General features: G+C 47.7%; 1 protein-coding gene across 2 annotated transcripts in view; it reads left to right on the top strand.

Moving 5' to 3' along the window:
* LOC144828458 (ubiquitin carboxyl-terminal hydrolase CYLD-like) overlaps nucleotides 1-17,336 on the top strand; it is a 677,169-nt gene that overhangs the window by 439,109 nt on the left and 220,724 nt on the right. For both annotated transcript variants that reach the window (XM_078686635.1, XM_078686637.1), the window contains one exon: nucleotides 16,042-16,177. In XM_078686635.1, the coding sequence (XP_078542761.1) occupies nucleotides 16,042-16,177 (136 nt within the window). The remainder of the gene's footprint in view (nucleotides 1-16,041; nucleotides 16,178-17,336) is intronic.

Here is a 17,336-nt window from a genome sequence, read left to right as displayed (position 1 = left end):
AAATCACAGGGCCTGCAGAACATTCTCTGTTTGTGGTCGCAAGTAAGTACTCCGCCATACTAACCATACCAGATCTCATTCAATGACTAGCTTGAAAGCCAGTCTGACTGGCATCAAATAAACCAACTCTTTATAGGTGTTCGGGATGGTGAAGGCTAGCTGTACAAATAAAGGATGAGGTTGGGACAACAGTTTGTGAGTACACCTGCGTCAAGACAAGCTTTAGACATGAATGAACTATGATATACCATGTAGCGGGGCATTGGTTGAAGACACCCCCAACCACAGTCACTGCTGTAAAGTCTTCCTAAAGAACTATGCATGTCCGCATTCTGAGTTGCATGTAGCCCATCTCTGTGAGAGTGATAAGGATTAGGATGAAGTCACCCTAAGTTTCTCCAGGACTACATGTACTGGCGAGTCAAGGCAGACTATGGGATGAGCTGATAGCAGGAATTAATCTACCCGTTCAATTCCCTGCATGACTGCTCACAATGATTGTAAAATCTAGGTAATCCATACAACTTACCATCCTATAGATTCAACAGGGTAATTTGTTGCATCCAATTCTCAAGGATACATTGGCCTTTTTATCGATGAATAGTACATTTGTAGTCATTTGTGCGACCTCTTGAGATTTCTGTCCAGCAATGTTACTTCAGTGGATGCAGATTGTGGAATTCCCCAAAATATCATAAACCGTAATTGTTCTCCAAGAAAGAGCACTGTCAAGATGGTTGTCGCTGTACGTGGCTTTTCGACAAAAGTCAAAGTGACGTGAATGAAAACCTTGCGCCCAGCAATGGCCTAAAGAAGATTATCTATCTGTCTTTGGTAATAGGGCATAGGCAGAACTCTGTGCAAGATGTTGCTGGGTTTTAGTGGGGACAGTTCTATCAAGACGAGTAATTTGTGCCAGCTTTTTTCAAAGCAGAGGAGTGGTAATTGCTGACTGCAGTTGGGGAAGGTTTCAATGTCCCTGAGAGGAACAGTCATTAATGTTGTGAGTTCGCTATTGAAATACTTTAGTATGTTCTGTTACAAAACTAGACCTGCATAAGGACAGAGGGTTCTTTGTGACTGGAAGCCTTGCCTATGTGTATTGTTGGTAGCTTATAGAAAGCTGTTCATAAGAGAACTTGGGGATTCACCAATGGTCATAGCTTGTGAATCAGGCCAGCCAGAAGAGCTCATTCCCCATACAATGTAAGTACCTGCCTCCCTCTAGTTCCTAAAATAAGGTTGAAAAAGAAACTCAATGGAGAGTGGTCTTCTAAGGAGAAGAGGTCATTGTATGAAGGTTGTTTGCCTTAAGCCTGAATAAATTGTGTTTACCTAGAAAATGGTTATTGTTTTTTCTTTGTGCTAGGGTGGGGAAATGCTAGCTAGATACGAATGGTATCATTGTTCTGAAATTGTGATGCTTGTGGCCAGGTATGTTTGGCTTCTCGTGACGGTGTTCTTTTGCATGGTCAGCACTCCAGCAGGCGATTATCCTGTTCCCTCCTTGTCCCCCATTCTGACTCACTACTTTTTTTGAATACTCAGCCTGGGATATTAACCGTCTTTTCACAGACCGGTTTCTCAATTCATGCTCTTATGCCCCAAAAGTTACTTTCAGCATTGCCAGAAAAAAGAAGCCATTCTTTAGTCCTCTTTTCAGCAAGACCTTTTGATTCTTTCAGGACCTTTTCGGCTCATCATATTTCAGTTTTTTGATTATTGAATGGCACAGTTTGAGTGGCTGTCCTTTTTGCCTGTAGCCAGCACCACCGGCCTTCTTACACGTTTTGGATCTATTCTATATGTCATTAATCGAAGCGCTTTATACAACTCAATTGGGCAGTCTTCCTTTGGTAACTCCAGTTGCCTAGGCGTCCCAGTTGATGGGAACATTATTAGGTTCTCTCTAGCTTGCTTTTGAGAGATTTCCAGGATGCATAGCGTTGAGGCCGTAATTTCATGTTCTATTCTTTCCATTTGCGTTTGTGTGTATACGTGCTTGTATGTCACTTTTGCATTTGTGTAACGTCACGGAGCTGCAGAAGTGTTACTATTCTCATTGGAAGTCTCCCTCCTCCCATGTCTCATTCTTGTTTTTTGTTGTGGTGACAACGTCCTGGCGTCTATTGATGTTCCTGTTTTATTCATGAATGTTGTTTTGTATCTTATGAAAGCTCCATCATGCTTGTTAGGTTTAAATTGACTGTGCAGCAACCGGATGTTAACAGTTTTATAAAATAAACACATTGGGGTTTGCTTCACCCAGTGTAGTATTTGTCTCTCACCTAATGCTATTGGTTGATTAGTGCATTATTCTGCTTCCAATGGAGTGCTTGAATTGGAATACATGCATGCAAGACTATGTTCCACCTCAGAAGTGCATGTAAACAACCACACATTCCAATTTGTATTTAATTGTTGCATTGTTTGCAGAAAGCAATTTTTTTCACAGCAGCATGCTTTTTTTAATGTTTTAGTCAACATTCCCAATGCAAACCAGAACTATTGGCTTTGACAGTGCTTGTTTTTGGAGTGTGACAAACCTCAGATCCATGCTGATTGTGTGAAGGGTGGATCAGCCTTGCCATTATCCTCCCCGCCAGATGCTTCTTGATAGGGCACAAAAAGGCTTCCCTTAGTGTATGTTCGAGGCAAGTGAGCTCTAGATCACATGCTTGTGCATAGATCGCCATCTAGTGTTGGGCCCGGATGTTTGCACTTTGTTTTTCTTTGAAGAAGTCTTTGTAGTCACGATGTAGGTGACTCCTCCTTTTGGTGATAGTGCGCATGCTCATCGACTCCATCTTCAGATTGTTTTTTTCTGCCATCAGGTTTGGATGTTACTCCCTGCGCGCCTGTTCATCACCAATCCTTCGGTTTCCCTCGGTGCGTAGACTGGTCACCCTCGACGGTATTGTTTCCGATCGCGTATTCCATTCTTCGCGTATCGTGTTCATTTTGGAAAAAAACCTCTTTCGATCGGCAAGCTCGTGGTAGACCGTCGAGCCTAACCGCCTGCATTCGAATTGCAGTCGATGGAACGAACTCCCTTCAAATACTGCCCTTGGTGCCACACGAAATACCCGCGCACCGACTCACACGATGTGTGTAACTTGTGTTTGTCACCAGAACACAAAGAACAGGACTGCGACGCATGTAGGGCTTTCCGTTCCAAGAAGACGCTTCACGACCGTCAGGCTCAACTCCGCGACATGCAGAGCCTATGCACAGGCTCCATCCCGGACCTCTTGGGAACTGAATCTGAAGAAGAAGCCGGCGACGCAATCGGGGCTGAGGAAGAGCAGGATCCCATTTCAGTTTCGGAGGAGGGCTCCGACCAGGATTACAACATCCCGCATGGACAACGTACTGCAAGTGCATTCCCCTCTTCGCCCCGACTCCCAAGCCAACCTGTTAAAAAGAAGGCTCTGGGCCAACCCGCGCCCTCGGGCCTAGGTCGGCACCGAGACCACGGTTCTGACGCCCCGCCTTCTGGCTCAGTACCGAAGCCTGTCCAAAAGACCTCCGGTTCCGAAAAGCCTCATTCTAAGTCGGGCACCAAGCCAAAGCCATCGAGATCGAAGACCAAGTCCGGCTCTGATCATCACCACTTGGCACCGAAAACCAAATTTGATCTGAAAACATCGGCCCCAAAACCATCTTCACCAAAAATGTTGGCGCAGAAACAGACTGATACACCAAAATCACCCAAGAAGCATAGTTTTGGTGATCCGCTCGAAAAACAGGACCCGAAACAGAAGATTTTGCTCATACAGCCAAATGCTGGCCACATTACTACCTAAGTGATTTTAAAAAGAGGGGCTACTACTGAAGAGGAATACCATATTCCATTAAAGAAGAGAACTGTTGGGGCAAATCCTTCCCCACCTCCTCTTCCTCTTCCTTCCCTACCTTTACCTCAGTCTCTGTCTGTGCCCACGTCACCTGAGCACTCACCACCATATATACCTGAGTACCAGGGTAATGGGGACGGGGCTGATACTAATGATGACAATCAACCTGCACCTACAGATGAGTGAGATGACTATAACACTGACTCGCCACAGACAATGACGGTGTAGGATATATTTTGAATTGCTAGGCAGGGCTGCTAATTATCATGGGGTCCAACTGCATAAAGAATCCCTTGAAGAGGATTTCCTCTTTGAAACATTAAACAACACACAAAAAGCCACACATATGTTGCCCCTTCTTAAAGGAATGTCCAGACATGTTGACGATATATTTAAAGATCCTGTCAGAGCACGTATCCTTATCCCCAGGATGGACAACAAATACAAACCTGCACCATCTGATCCAGTCTACATAAGAGGACAATTACCCTTAGACTCATTAGTTGTTTCTAATGCACGCAAAAGGGCGAACTCCCAGACTACTGGAGACGCACCACCCCCAGGTAAAGTCAAAGCTCCTTGATGCTTCAGGAAAAAGAATAGCCCCCCAGGCAGCTAACTTCTGGCGCATATCTAATACACAAGCACTACTAGCTAGATATGACCGTGCGCTTTGGGATGAAATGTAACAACTTATCCAATTTGTACCCCAAGAACATAAATCTAAAGTGCAAGACCTGGTACATTAGGGCAACTAATTTCCAACAATCTAATTAGGTGATCCCTAGATGCAGCTGATACATTGGACAGAGCGATGAACACTAGTGTCCTTTTAAGAAGGCACGCCTGGCTTCATATATCAGGATTCAAACCAGAGGTTCAGACCTCAATATTAAACACACCATTCGATAAAGAACACCTATTTGGGCCAACTGTAGATTTTTTCCTTGGGAAGATGAAGAAAGATACAGAAGTGGCTAAACCAATGAGAGTCCTCCAGTCTCAACGAGGCCATGGTTCCTTTCAACGCTCATTATATCGAGCAGGGTCGAAAACCATGTCCTCGGACACTGCATCCACATATAAGAACAATAACCAACCCTCAGGTTCCAAGACTTACTTCAGGGTGGTTATAGAGGAAACAACGGCAAGGGCAGAGGTAGAGGTTCCAGCACACGCACCTCCCCCTCTAATACAAAACAATGACTTGCCCACCGTTACCCCATACCACTTAACACCTGTGGGGGGGAAGACTGTCACAATTTCTACCAAAGTGGCAGTCATAAACAACAGACAAGTTGGTTCTCCAAATTATCCATTCTGGTTACTGCCTGGAGTTCATCAGCACTCCTCCAAACATTTCTCCAAAGTCACACAAACTTTCACCGGATCACCGACACCTCCTCAAACAATAGGTGCAATCACTTCTAGCAAAAAGAGCCATTTCGCCCGTAGCACCAAAACATCAAGGGTCGGGCATGTATTTCTTTTACTTTCTAAGTCCCAAAAAGGACAGTTCTCTTAGACCAATATTAGATCTCAGAGATCTACATTTTTACATCCAGTCAGACCATTTCCACATGGTAACACTTCAACAGGTACTACCTCTTTTGCAAAAGGACAACTTTCAGTCTACTCTAGACTTAAAGGACACCTACTTTCATATTCCATTCCACCAAGCTCACCGCCAATTTCTCACCACAAATTTCTCAGGTTCGTGGCAGCAGGTCAACATTACTAATTCAAGGTACTCCCATTCGGAGTCACCACTGCTCCCGGGGTCTTCACAACGTGTCTGGCGGTAGTAGCTGCTCATCTAAGAAGACAAAGCATCCATGACTTCCCTTACCTGGACGATTGGCTCATCAAAGCTGGCACGTATCAACAATGCCGCAAGCAGACCTCCGTAACCATTCAATTACTTCACCAACTGGGGTTTACAGTCAATGTGTTAAAATCACATCATCAGCCAGCCCAAACTCACAACTACCTATGAGCCACTTTAGATACTCAAAGGGGTCTGGCTTTTCCCAACGCAGCCAGAATTTGAAACATGCAGGCATTAATTCTTCAGTTTCAAGCCAATCACTTCCAGCTCGAGTTTTTATGCAGCTGTTGGGAATGATGGCGTCCTGCATCATGATCGTTTCCCATGCCAGGCTGCACATGCGTCCACTTCAAGAATGCTTAGCCAGGGGGGCGTGGCTAGCGGCCAAGTATGGCGGCTGCTTGAAGAAGGAGCTCCCGGAGCACTGAAGCTCGTCCCATAAATCCGGACCATTAATCCGCTATATCGCCACCGAAGGGGGCAGAACCCAAGACCGGAGTCCAAGTGGCAACGAGCGAGCGGCTCGTACGAGAAATCCGACGCCGGGAACTGCTCCGGACACGGAGTGAAGAGGAGCGGCCTGCGGCGGCCGTTGCAGCACCGGTCTCGAGTGGTAGTGCACCCGGGCGGAAGTGAGGGCCGGTCGGCGACCAGACGCCGGAATTGCCCGGTCCGCTGGCGAATGGAGGTCGACCCCCGATCTGGACTCCGGCGGTAAGGAGGAAGCAAGCGGAACCCCTCGCCGTCCATCCTGATCCACCGGGACTGCGGTGAGTCAAGCAGCGGCCGGGTGCGGAGGCGAGAAGTAGCAACGGTGGCGCCCAGGAGTGGATAAAAACACTGGGACTTCCATTCGAGTCACATACCCAACCCTCACCGTCGGCAGAGACCTGTGAGGGGGGGCGGAGGGCCTGTGGCACTTACAGCGTGGGGAGCGGACGCACCAAAGCGCAAACCTTGAATCAGACAGCCATTGAGACTCTGGAGGGGTGAATCACGGCCAGGACCGTCGGAGCGCCACCGGGTGCTCCTGGGAAGTAGACGCCAGTGGGACCAGACTGCATACCGGTCTCCTGGTGGGTCGACGCTAGTAGGGGTCGTGGCTCGCACTGTGACGCCTCGGTGAAGCAACATCCTGACCCATCTGCGGCCCACTGAACTACCCTATCACGGACTGGGGCGGGGGCAGAAGGCCCTGTGAGGCGAGAGATACCAGGCAAGGAGCATTACGACGTTCGTCTACAGCAACGCGACATAGCAGGGCCCTGAGTGCCGCCGTCCAGCGTTTCCCGGGCAATCACAGCACAGAGGGGCCACCTGCCTGCCACGCTCAGTGACGGTGTAGCCGAGGTCGAAGTGCCGAGACTTCCTACGCCAGTGCCACGCATTTACTCCTGCGACCTGATCTAGCCCTCCGTCATGGCAGGAAAGGGACCGAGGCCCATGTCTACACAGGAGAAACTCGACAAATACGCATATGACAAAAGGGACAACCACGCGACAGCCGGTGGTCGCACCTCTGTGGGCAAAGGACAAGATGCGCAGGGGGTTAAATCCGTAACATTAGAAGATATTATGAAAACCCTCTCTAGTGTCCAGACAACGGTTGGGGCTATAGCAACTGAGGTCAACTTGCTGCGCGCCGATTTCCGTAAGATGTTTGAACGGGTGGCGCAAGTGGAGGTTGTGACAAAATCTCTGGTGGAGGACACTTCGGAACTACAGGTGGCAATGGAACGCATGGAGGCGGTCACCAAACAACTACAGGCGAAGCTGGATGACCAGGAAGGGCGTTCGCGAAGAAATAACGTTCGGATCCTTGGTATTCCGGAAACGGAGGGCAAGAGAGCGATGGATCTCTATGTGGAGGACCTCATACAAAACAAACTACAGCCCAAAGGACTTTCCCATTTCTTCTCGGTAGAGCGGGCGCACAGAGTGCCGGGGGGAACGCCGAAACCAGGAGCCGCACCACGACCGGTCTTAGCCCGGCTATTTAACTTCAGGGACAGGGATGCGATATTGCAGGCTGCAAGGGTATCGCCACCGATCAAACTTCAGAACTCCACAGTGGCCTTCTTTCCGGATTACACGGCTGAGGTGGCCAGACGCCGTAAAACCTTCTCAGAGGTAAAGAAAGCGCTTCGAGCACAGGAACTGCCATACTCCATGCTGTTCCCGGCGAAGTTGCGAATTGTGGCGGATGGGAAAACATGGATTTTTGACACCCCGGAGGTTGCGCAGGAATGGCTCGACGGCTGGAGAATAGTAGAGGGGCCCCACAGATCGAACAGAAACCGGCGCAATCAGCAGGCAGAGGCACGAGATGAACAGCATCGGGAGGACCCACCGCCTCCGGAACAGACGTCTGATACAGGAACTGAGAAAGGAGGACACTCACCAGGCCGCTCATCTCTCCACGATAACGACGAGTAACTGTGAGGCGACCAAGCGATCGGGCACTATGCCCTTGGACAAAGGACTGGGTGAAGGCGAACATAATGGACTGAGCTACTGATGCTTGGGGACTCTTGACCGCCCACGAGCAAGTAAGGTGTTGAGGGATGGGAATAAGCACTCTGCACAGTTGGGGAAGCGGGCGGTGTTATGTCCGTGGAGCAGGGTAGCAGGGAGGGGGAATGAGGGGGGAGTTTTAGTTTGGGTTTTGTTAGTTCAAGAATTAGATACACACACTGTACTATACCGCGTCCTAACACACGTGTGTGACACCACGTACTACACCACACTATGGAAGCCGCCGCGATTGCGACGACTAGCCGCACTCTTAGGAACACATGATGACTTCCCAGTCATACACAGAGGCCGCTGAGGCACCTCAGCGTCTGACAGCGGTACCCCCCCTAAGTATACTGACATGGAACGTTAGAGGTTTAGGGGATAAGGTTAAGAGGGGATTAGTTCTGCAGGCGATTAAACGACAGAGACCCACACTGGTGCTGTTACAAGAGACGCATCTCACCGGGACTGCATGCCGTGCACTCGATAGACGGGGGTACAAAATGGTGGCACATGCAGAGTTTACGACAGGCTCTAGGGGAACGGGTATCATGGTAAAGAGTAACTCCCCCTTCATAGTTTTACAACATAAGGTAGATGATCAGGGCCGCTTCGCGGCGGTACATGGGCAATGGGAGGGCAGACTCCTGAATGTGGTGTCCGTATACATCCCCCCGGCGCTTCACTCTGTAGCATTTCCGGCATTGGGAGAGTTTTTGTTGCACCTACCTATGGGTGACACCATTCTAGGGGGAGACTTTAATGCTATTGTGGACCCCTCACTGGACACATTTCCCATCAGACCACGTACATTGGGTTCCTCTGCCCTACCGGGATTTATGGAGGCTTTGGGACTGATAGATGCCTGGCGCCATACGCACCCGACGGCGAAGCAATACACGTATCTCTCTCCGGTGCATCATAGCCTGTCCAGATTGGACTATTTTTTGCTCCTGGGCGATGGGATGGGAAACATCGACACTGTAGATATACTACCGAGGGGTATTTCCGACCACTCCCCTGTGCTGCTCACCTTGTCCACTAAAGAGAAAAAACGGGCTCGTATCTACCCACTGTATCCCAATTATCTCCTGGTCCCCCAGATCAGGAAGGACCTGATATCTGCAACCAAGTACTACTTTGCAGAGAATACTTTGTCGGTTTCCTCCCCGTCGATTCTGTGGGAAGCATATAAGGCAGTCCTGAGGGGCAGAGCGATTCCATCGGTCTCGGGACACAAAAGTACATACAGGCAAACACTCACCGACCTAGAACTGGCACTCCAAACAGCAGACACGGCGCATATGGCAGACCCTACGTCAGACACTGCACACATGCTGAAACTGCGGCTGCAACAATACAACGATCACCTTCAATCACAGGTCAGAGACAGTATCGCCATCACTGCGAATAGGGTTTATGATATCGGGGACAAGGCAGGGAAATTGCTGGCATGGCTTGACAAACGTGGAGGGAGTACTAGAGGGATACAACACCTATACAATCATGGGCGTGAGTTACAGACACACCCAGAGGCCATAGTACAGACTTTGGCGGAACATTTTCAGTCAGTATACACTCCAGACCTAGTAGTCACAGCCCAGGCAGCTGAGATGTCCCTTGAGAACGTGGACATTCCCACGCTTCCGCCGGAGGCGGCGCAGGACCTAGAGGCAGAACTGACGGGAGAGGAAATACAGCGAGCGATACAGGAGATCCACTCCGGAAAAGCAATGGGCCCCAACGGGATACCCATTGAATGGTATAAAATTATGTCAGAAACCCTTAGTAAACCCCTGTTAGCGATGTATGTCGATAGTCTGGGAAAAATGGAACTCCCGTTAGACCAACGCACCGCCACAATAGTGGCCATACCGAAACCCGGAAAGCCACTGGCAGAATGCTCTACATATCGGCCCATTTCGCTTCTTAACGCGGAAGCGAAAATCCTAGCTAAGCTGCTGGCGGACAGACTGATAACCCATATACAATTGCTGATCCACCCGGATCAATCGGGCTTCATGCCTCACAGGAGTACTGCCCTCAATCTTAGGCGAGTTCACGGGGTGGTGGCGCGAGCACACACCCTCTCGGAAGCAGCGGTGATCCTCTCCCTGGATGCCAAAATGGCATTTGACCTGGTGGAGTGGGAATACCTCTTTGCTGTCTTGGCCCGCATGGGCTTTGGCCCCAAGTTTATTTCCTGGATTAGACTCCTCTATGCCAAGCCTGTGGCCCAGGTCACGGCAAACGGTCACATCTCGCAGACATTCCCGCTGGCACGGGGGACGCGGCAGGGCTGCCCCCTATCACCCTTGCTATTTGCCCTGGTACTGGAACCGTTAGCGATACTGATCAGAACAACTCCACTGCTGAGAGGGATAGACTGGAGGGAGGGGTGGGAAGATCGTATATCCCTGTACGCCGATGACATGCTGATTTAATTTAACAGATCCCGATAGGGGCATTCCGGCACTCCTATCACTATGTGATGCGCATGGGCGGGCGTCGGGATACACATTGAACTGGGCCAAATCTGTAATTTACGTGCTTAGGGAACCGAGGCCGACGCTACCGTCGAACTGCCAACTCTCGCTGACCGCGAGCTCCTTTAAATACTTGGGCATCCAGATCACGGATAACGCCCCAGAATTCTTTGAGCAGAATCTGAAGCCCCCTTTGGAGCGCCTCCGCACCGATGTTAGACACTGGGCGAATCTGCCACTGACCCTCTTGGGGCGCGCTGCATTATACAAAATGATGGCGCTACCAAGATTTTTATATGTCCTGGAAAATACGCCATACATGGTCCCACTGCGTTATTTTAAACAGATACGGGCTCTGGTGTCCGCCTTGCTATGGAATAATGGTTCAGTGCGCATTGCGCATGACAAGCTCACTAGGAGCTGGTACGAGGGAGGGATTGCCCTGCCGGATATACACCTATACTATTGGGCGGCACAGCTCAAGATAGTGAATCGGTGGATCCATGCACAGAGAGACGACCCTGCCTACAGGTCCGACTGGGCACAGCTGGGAACGGAAGGCATGCTAGCATCACTGTATAACAAGCGGCAGGTAATGAGTCTAAAGGGACCCACTAAACACACGGCACTGATATGGCACGCGGTGCAGGCGAAGCTGGGCTGGAAGGGGAAAATTACTAAAATGACCCCCCTCTGGGACACAAAGACTCTGGGGCAACTTCGGAAGAGTAAGGGATTTACACAGTGGGACATTATTGGGATCTCCACGGTTGGGGACATGTGGGAGGCGGACACTGTGATCACATTCGAGAAACTCCAACAGCACTACGGGCTAGGCCCGAACGAACTATATAGATACACTCAAATCAAACACGCATTGCTACAGGCGATACCAGGTGGGGGCGCAGTGCCGGACTCGTCCCCATTGGAGGACAGACTACTCACAGATTTTATGCAGCAGGGAGCCACCGCACTCACATATAGAAAATTGATCAACAATATGACAGACCCCACATTGGCATTACGGGGGAAATGGGTGGAGGACGTGGGGAGTATTGATGATTCAGAATGGAATGAGGCACTGGCGTCACCTAAAGAAGTGGGCATATCGGCAAAATTTAGATTGGTGCAACTTAAAATTCTACATCGCATTTATTACACTCGATGTATGCTGCATAAGATTCATAGAGCTCCGAGCCCCTTCTGTCTCCGCGGTTGTGGGGAGGAGGGAACACTGTTTCACACGTTGTGGGACTGTCCTCATGTGGTGGAATTCTGGCGGCAAGTCATGCGCTCTGTTTCGCAGACACTTAAGGTCTCCCTTGTCCCCGAACCACGCAAATGTCTGTTGAACATCTGGGAACCGAACGATTTGACGAAGTATGGATTGATTTGGGCTACACTGGCCATAATGGTAGCGAAAAGAGACATCGCACAAAAATGGGGAGCCTCGGAGCTGCCTACAGCATCCATGTGGAGTAAAAATATGGACTTGTTAATGTTTACAGAGAGAGCGGTGTATGTACTTAGGGCCTGTCCCCGTAAGTGGAACAAGGTATGGTCAAACTGGAATGTGTACAGAGGTGACTTATGTGACCCCTTACCAGAAGATGAAGATATCAGCTCAGATGAGGATGAGGACGATGTATAGGAGAAGGGGGTGGGTACTACAGCTTAGAGGTGACACTGGGTGCGGCGATGGGCTTGCGAATTGACGAGTGGTTTGGTAAATGACGAAGTGTGGGTTGCTAATTTTATGTATCTATCTTGAACGATGTTATGGTTAGGGTTAAGCAATGTTCTATGCTCGAAATAAGAAAAAGAGGACGATACCAACAAAAAGTGGAAAACTGTTAGACCTATAAGTCGCTTTGTTTATGATGAAGGACGCTGTGGGAGGCAAAAAAAGCCATGCGCCGCCGGACCTCCGGGTTGTCGGATGTTCGGCTGTGTATTTTGGAATCATAGGTATCAAAGCTTTACATATAGAGACCGGCCTGATAGGTTGTAGGCCATAGATTGTAGCGTCTATACATTAATTGTGTTCTTCAATAAAGGTCTTTAAAAAAAAAAAAAAAAAAATGCTTAGCCAGTCAGTGGAACCAGTCACAAGGTCTATACAGCGATCTTGTATTGGTAAGCTGCCGTACTCATCGCTCTCTGCAGTGCTGGAACACACACAATTTGTCAAAAGGACGGCCGTTCATAGACCCTGTTCCACAGACAATATTAACAGCGGACGCATCCCTAACTGGCTGGTGAGCTCATCTCCAACAACACACGGTGCAAGGTCTGTGGACCCAACAGCAAAGTTTTCTCCACATCATCATTTAGAGCTGATGGCAATCTTTCTAGCTCTCAAAGCCTTTCAATATCACCTGTCTGGCATGCTGTCTTGGTTTGAACCGACAACATTACAGCTATGTATTACATCCAAAAACAGGGGGACACACTCTCTCCTACTGTCCCGTTTAGCCCAAGACATCTGGAGGTGGGCTATTCACCACAATATCTATCTCCTAGCGGAACACCTCCCAGAAGTCAACAACCAGATTGCGGATCTCCTCAGCAGACAGAGGTATTAACACCATCAGCGCGGCGCATTTTCCCGTGTGCGCTGACTTTTTTAAAAACCCGCGGTTCATGGAGAGCTCAGCTCGTCATGAGCGTACGAGAGGTGTACCTCATGACGAGCTGAGCTCGTCGTGAGCGTCGAAGGGGTTAAATACACGAATGGGAACTTCGCCCTCAAGTTCTCCAGCTTGGGTAGTCACTTACATAGACTTGTTTGCGACATCCCAAAACGCAAAATGCCGCAGATTCTCCTCCAGGTATCCAAACCCGTTATCCAAAGGCAATGCTCTCTGGATTAACTGCTCAGGGATATTTAATTACGCTTTTCCGCTCTCCCACTCATTCAATTAGTGGTTTAGAAACTCAGGCAAACATCTCTCACACTAAGTAGCTCCAACCCTGTTGGAACTCTCTCTGGTACCACATCAAAAATTGCATTTAACTCCCAATCTCCTCACACAGAGCCATGGGGAAATCAAACCCTTAGATCCTAAACAACTGAACCTCGCGATCCGGCTCCTGAAGTCATGGAGTTTGGTTTTCTGAACCTTCCACCAGACTGTATGAACATTATTAAGGAGGCCAGAAAGCCTACCACAAGAGCCTGCTACGCAGCCGAATGGAAACGTTTTGTTATCTATTGCAATAACAATAAAATCAACCCTCTTGATGCTTCCATACAGAACATTATCTGCTATCTGTTACATTTGCAGCAGTCATCATTGGCATATTCATCCATCAGACTGCATCTCGCTGCAATTGCAACATATCTTAAAATAGACAACATGTATCCCTCTTTAGAGTTCCTGTAATCAAAGCATTTATGGAAGGTCTAAAAAGAGTTAAACCACCAAGAATTCCACCTGCCCTAGTATGGAATCTCAATATAGTCTTCACAAGGTTAATGGGCCCACCCTTTGAACCCATGCACAAATGTGAACTACAATTACTTACTTGGAAAACAGCTTTCCTCATTGCAGTCACTTAATTAAGGAGAGTGTGTGAACTTCAGGCACTAACCTTAGAAGAACCCTTTGTCCGGCTACATAAAGATAAAGTGGTTCTTCGTTCCAATCCCAAATTCCTACCTAAGGTAGCATCTGCATTTCACATAAATTAGTCGGTTGAGTTACCTGTTTTTTTCCCTCAACCTGACTCTGTTGCTGAACAAGCTCTACACACATTGGATATTAGGAGAGCACTGTTGTACTATACCGAAAAAACAAAATCTTTTCTTAAGACCAAACAACTCTGTCGCTTTTGCACCACCTCACAAGGGCAATCCTATATCCAAATCAGGTATTGCTAGGTGGACCGTTAAATGCATTTATATTGGCTATGCAACAGCCAAAAGGACTCTAACGGTACCCCCTAGAGCACATTCCACTTGTAAGCTAGGGGCTACTATGGCTTTCTTAGGGAACATCCCTATGACTGACATATACAAAGCTGCAACATGGTGCACACCACACACATTCACCAAGCATTATTGTGTAGATGTGTTAGCCACACAACAAGCAAATGTGGGCCAAGGAGTACTTAGAACGCTGCTTCAGACAACTCCATCAGCCACAGGGTAGCCACCGCTTAGGGAGATTGCTGTTTAGTCTATACACAAGCATGTGATCTACAGCTCACTTGCCTCGAACGGAAAATGCTACTTACCCAGTATGCATCTGTTCTTGGTATGTAGAGCTATAGAATCTCATGCCCCCTCCCACCTCTCCGGGTACCTGTAGCTGCTGTAGTTCTCTTGTTACTATTCATACATACGCATTTCCATCTCTATTCTTCACTACTACACCATTCTCTCACCCTCTGTGGCAAAACAATCTGAAGATGGAGTCAATGACTATGTACACTATCACGTCACCTACCTCGTGACTACAAAGAATTCTTCGAAGATAAAAAAAAGTGCAAACATCCAGGCCCAACACTAGATGGTGATCTATGCACACGCATGAGATTCTACAACTCTACATACCAAGAACAAATGCATACTTGCTAAGTAGCATTTTCCTTCAGGAGCTCTTTTTCAGATGGATTCAGCATTTTGTGTTCTCTCTCGACTCTACTCAGACTGCATGAATGCTTTCCACTTGCATGCATTTCTCTTTGTCTTCTTCCTCCACTGTCTGAGCATGGCAGACCAGTGGTCATCATCCTTGACCCACTCCACTTATAGGTATTTTGTGTCAGGCCTGGTGGCCATCTGTGTAAGGCTGACTACTCGATTTAATGATGAAATATTTCCGAAGTAATTGTGCATAATATACAGTATATATGTGCTTCTGCTATAATATTTTATTGCCTGTGTGCATTCTCATTTGATATCTTTAGTACCACATATACCAATAGGCAGTGCTCGATTTGTAAAAGAAATAAGTGCAGGTGCGTGCCCTAGGTTTTTCTGAGAAGCCTGCTTCCAGTGCTGCCAAACACCAGCATTGTTGAATCCCAATGCGATCTCATCTTGGATCCATCTCATGCTTTTTTCTTCCACCGCCGTACATTCCTTATATATTTATCTCACTGTTGTAGGTTCTTTTTGGTCAATGCTTTTTCCCTTTGTTACTCTTTTCCTTCCTTTCGCTTCCCCATTCTTTCCTCTTTTTCTTCCTTGCTCGGAGTCAGTCACATTTGAAAGTAAACCACTGCCTCCACACGAGGTTCAGTGCTGGAACCAACTAGGACTGCTTATAGGGCAATGCAGTTTCACACAAAGACGGAAACAGTTTTTGAGTTTTTAACTACATTTTTGCTTCCTTTTGTATTGCAGATGGCCCAGAGAGTCCCTTGGTACTTGAAAACCAACCCCCTCTCGCGGATGGGACGGCTGTGCGGGTGTTAAAGGGCAGAATGAAGGGCATCCAAGGACACTGCAATTCATGCTACATGGACGCCGCGCTCTTTAGGTACAGGGTCTGGGCCTTTACCTTGGGCACTTGTGTTGGGGTCTTGGAGTCACTGTCAATAGAATCAACCTTAGCGGTGCTCTGTCCGAGCTGCTCACGGTTCAAGAACAAAAGGGTCAATGGCTGCTTCTGAAGCTGGTCCTAGGAGCAAGTCTAGCTTCTTATAGATCACCTAGACATAAATAAATATGTACATTTGAACGCCCTAAATAGAAAAGCCAGACTGATTAGCCTGGTCTCCCCTCATGGTATGAAATGAAATAAAGAGTCCGGGGAATGTAGGCATTTGTTTTAATTTTGAAGGCTCATCATTACATAAAAGAAAACATTCAGAACAATGGAAACCTATAGTTCATCTCATTAACAATAATTTTGCACATTTCATTCTGTATACAAAGTTTAATAAATAGAAACCCAGTTAAGGAACTTAATTTACGCATGGGCATGCCTACTTCTGGCGTCCATCAGACCCATATTGAATAGAAAGTCAATTATTGGGAGTTTGCGGATCCCGTCATCCTGGCAGACAAATAGTTTGTATTAGTGATGTTGATGAGACAGTGAGTTGAGAGAAATGTAAATGTAAGATTGGTTGGTGCATATGAGTGAGAAAGAGTAGGTTATACGCTTTGAAAAGAAAATGCTAGAGACGGTATCAAAAGGATGGTGAAAGCACATGTGTTTGTGAATCCCTGGAGTTTATGGATCCTTTCAGGCTGAAGAAAGGACTTCTGAAATATTGGAAGCTCACAATGGGGCAGCAGTTGAAAGATGGCACAGTGGGATTAGATTCCATTTATTTTTTGGTGTTTTTGGCGTGCAGTGACTATCCACACCACATAGTAGGGGCCATATTAAAAGCATCTTGGGATGAAATGTATGATTATGTTTAGTAAAAACGACATGATACATGAGGAAGGTCCTCTGACATCAAGGACCACTGCCTAATCTCTTGTTGATCTGAAACTGTCAGGATAGACTGTTGGTATCAGTGTCCTGGTTGGCCCGTGAACCGCTGAAGTCGTCCAACAAGATAAGTAGAATTTACTCCCGGAAAGAGGTTATGCGCTACCCAGTGCCATAGGATGTTTAGTTCTCTTTTATAGGCACATTATTCTTTATTTTTATTTTTCCTGAGTTCACAGCTACTTACCAGGTA

The sequence above is a fragment of the Lissotriton helveticus genome, chromosome 4_1 (assembly GCF_964261635.1).
Source record: "Lissotriton helveticus chromosome 4_1, aLisHel1.1, whole genome shotgun sequence".
NCBI lineage: Eukaryota > Metazoa > Chordata > Amphibia > Caudata > Salamandridae > Lissotriton > Lissotriton helveticus.
This window is presented reverse-complemented; position numbering and strand designations above follow the sequence as displayed.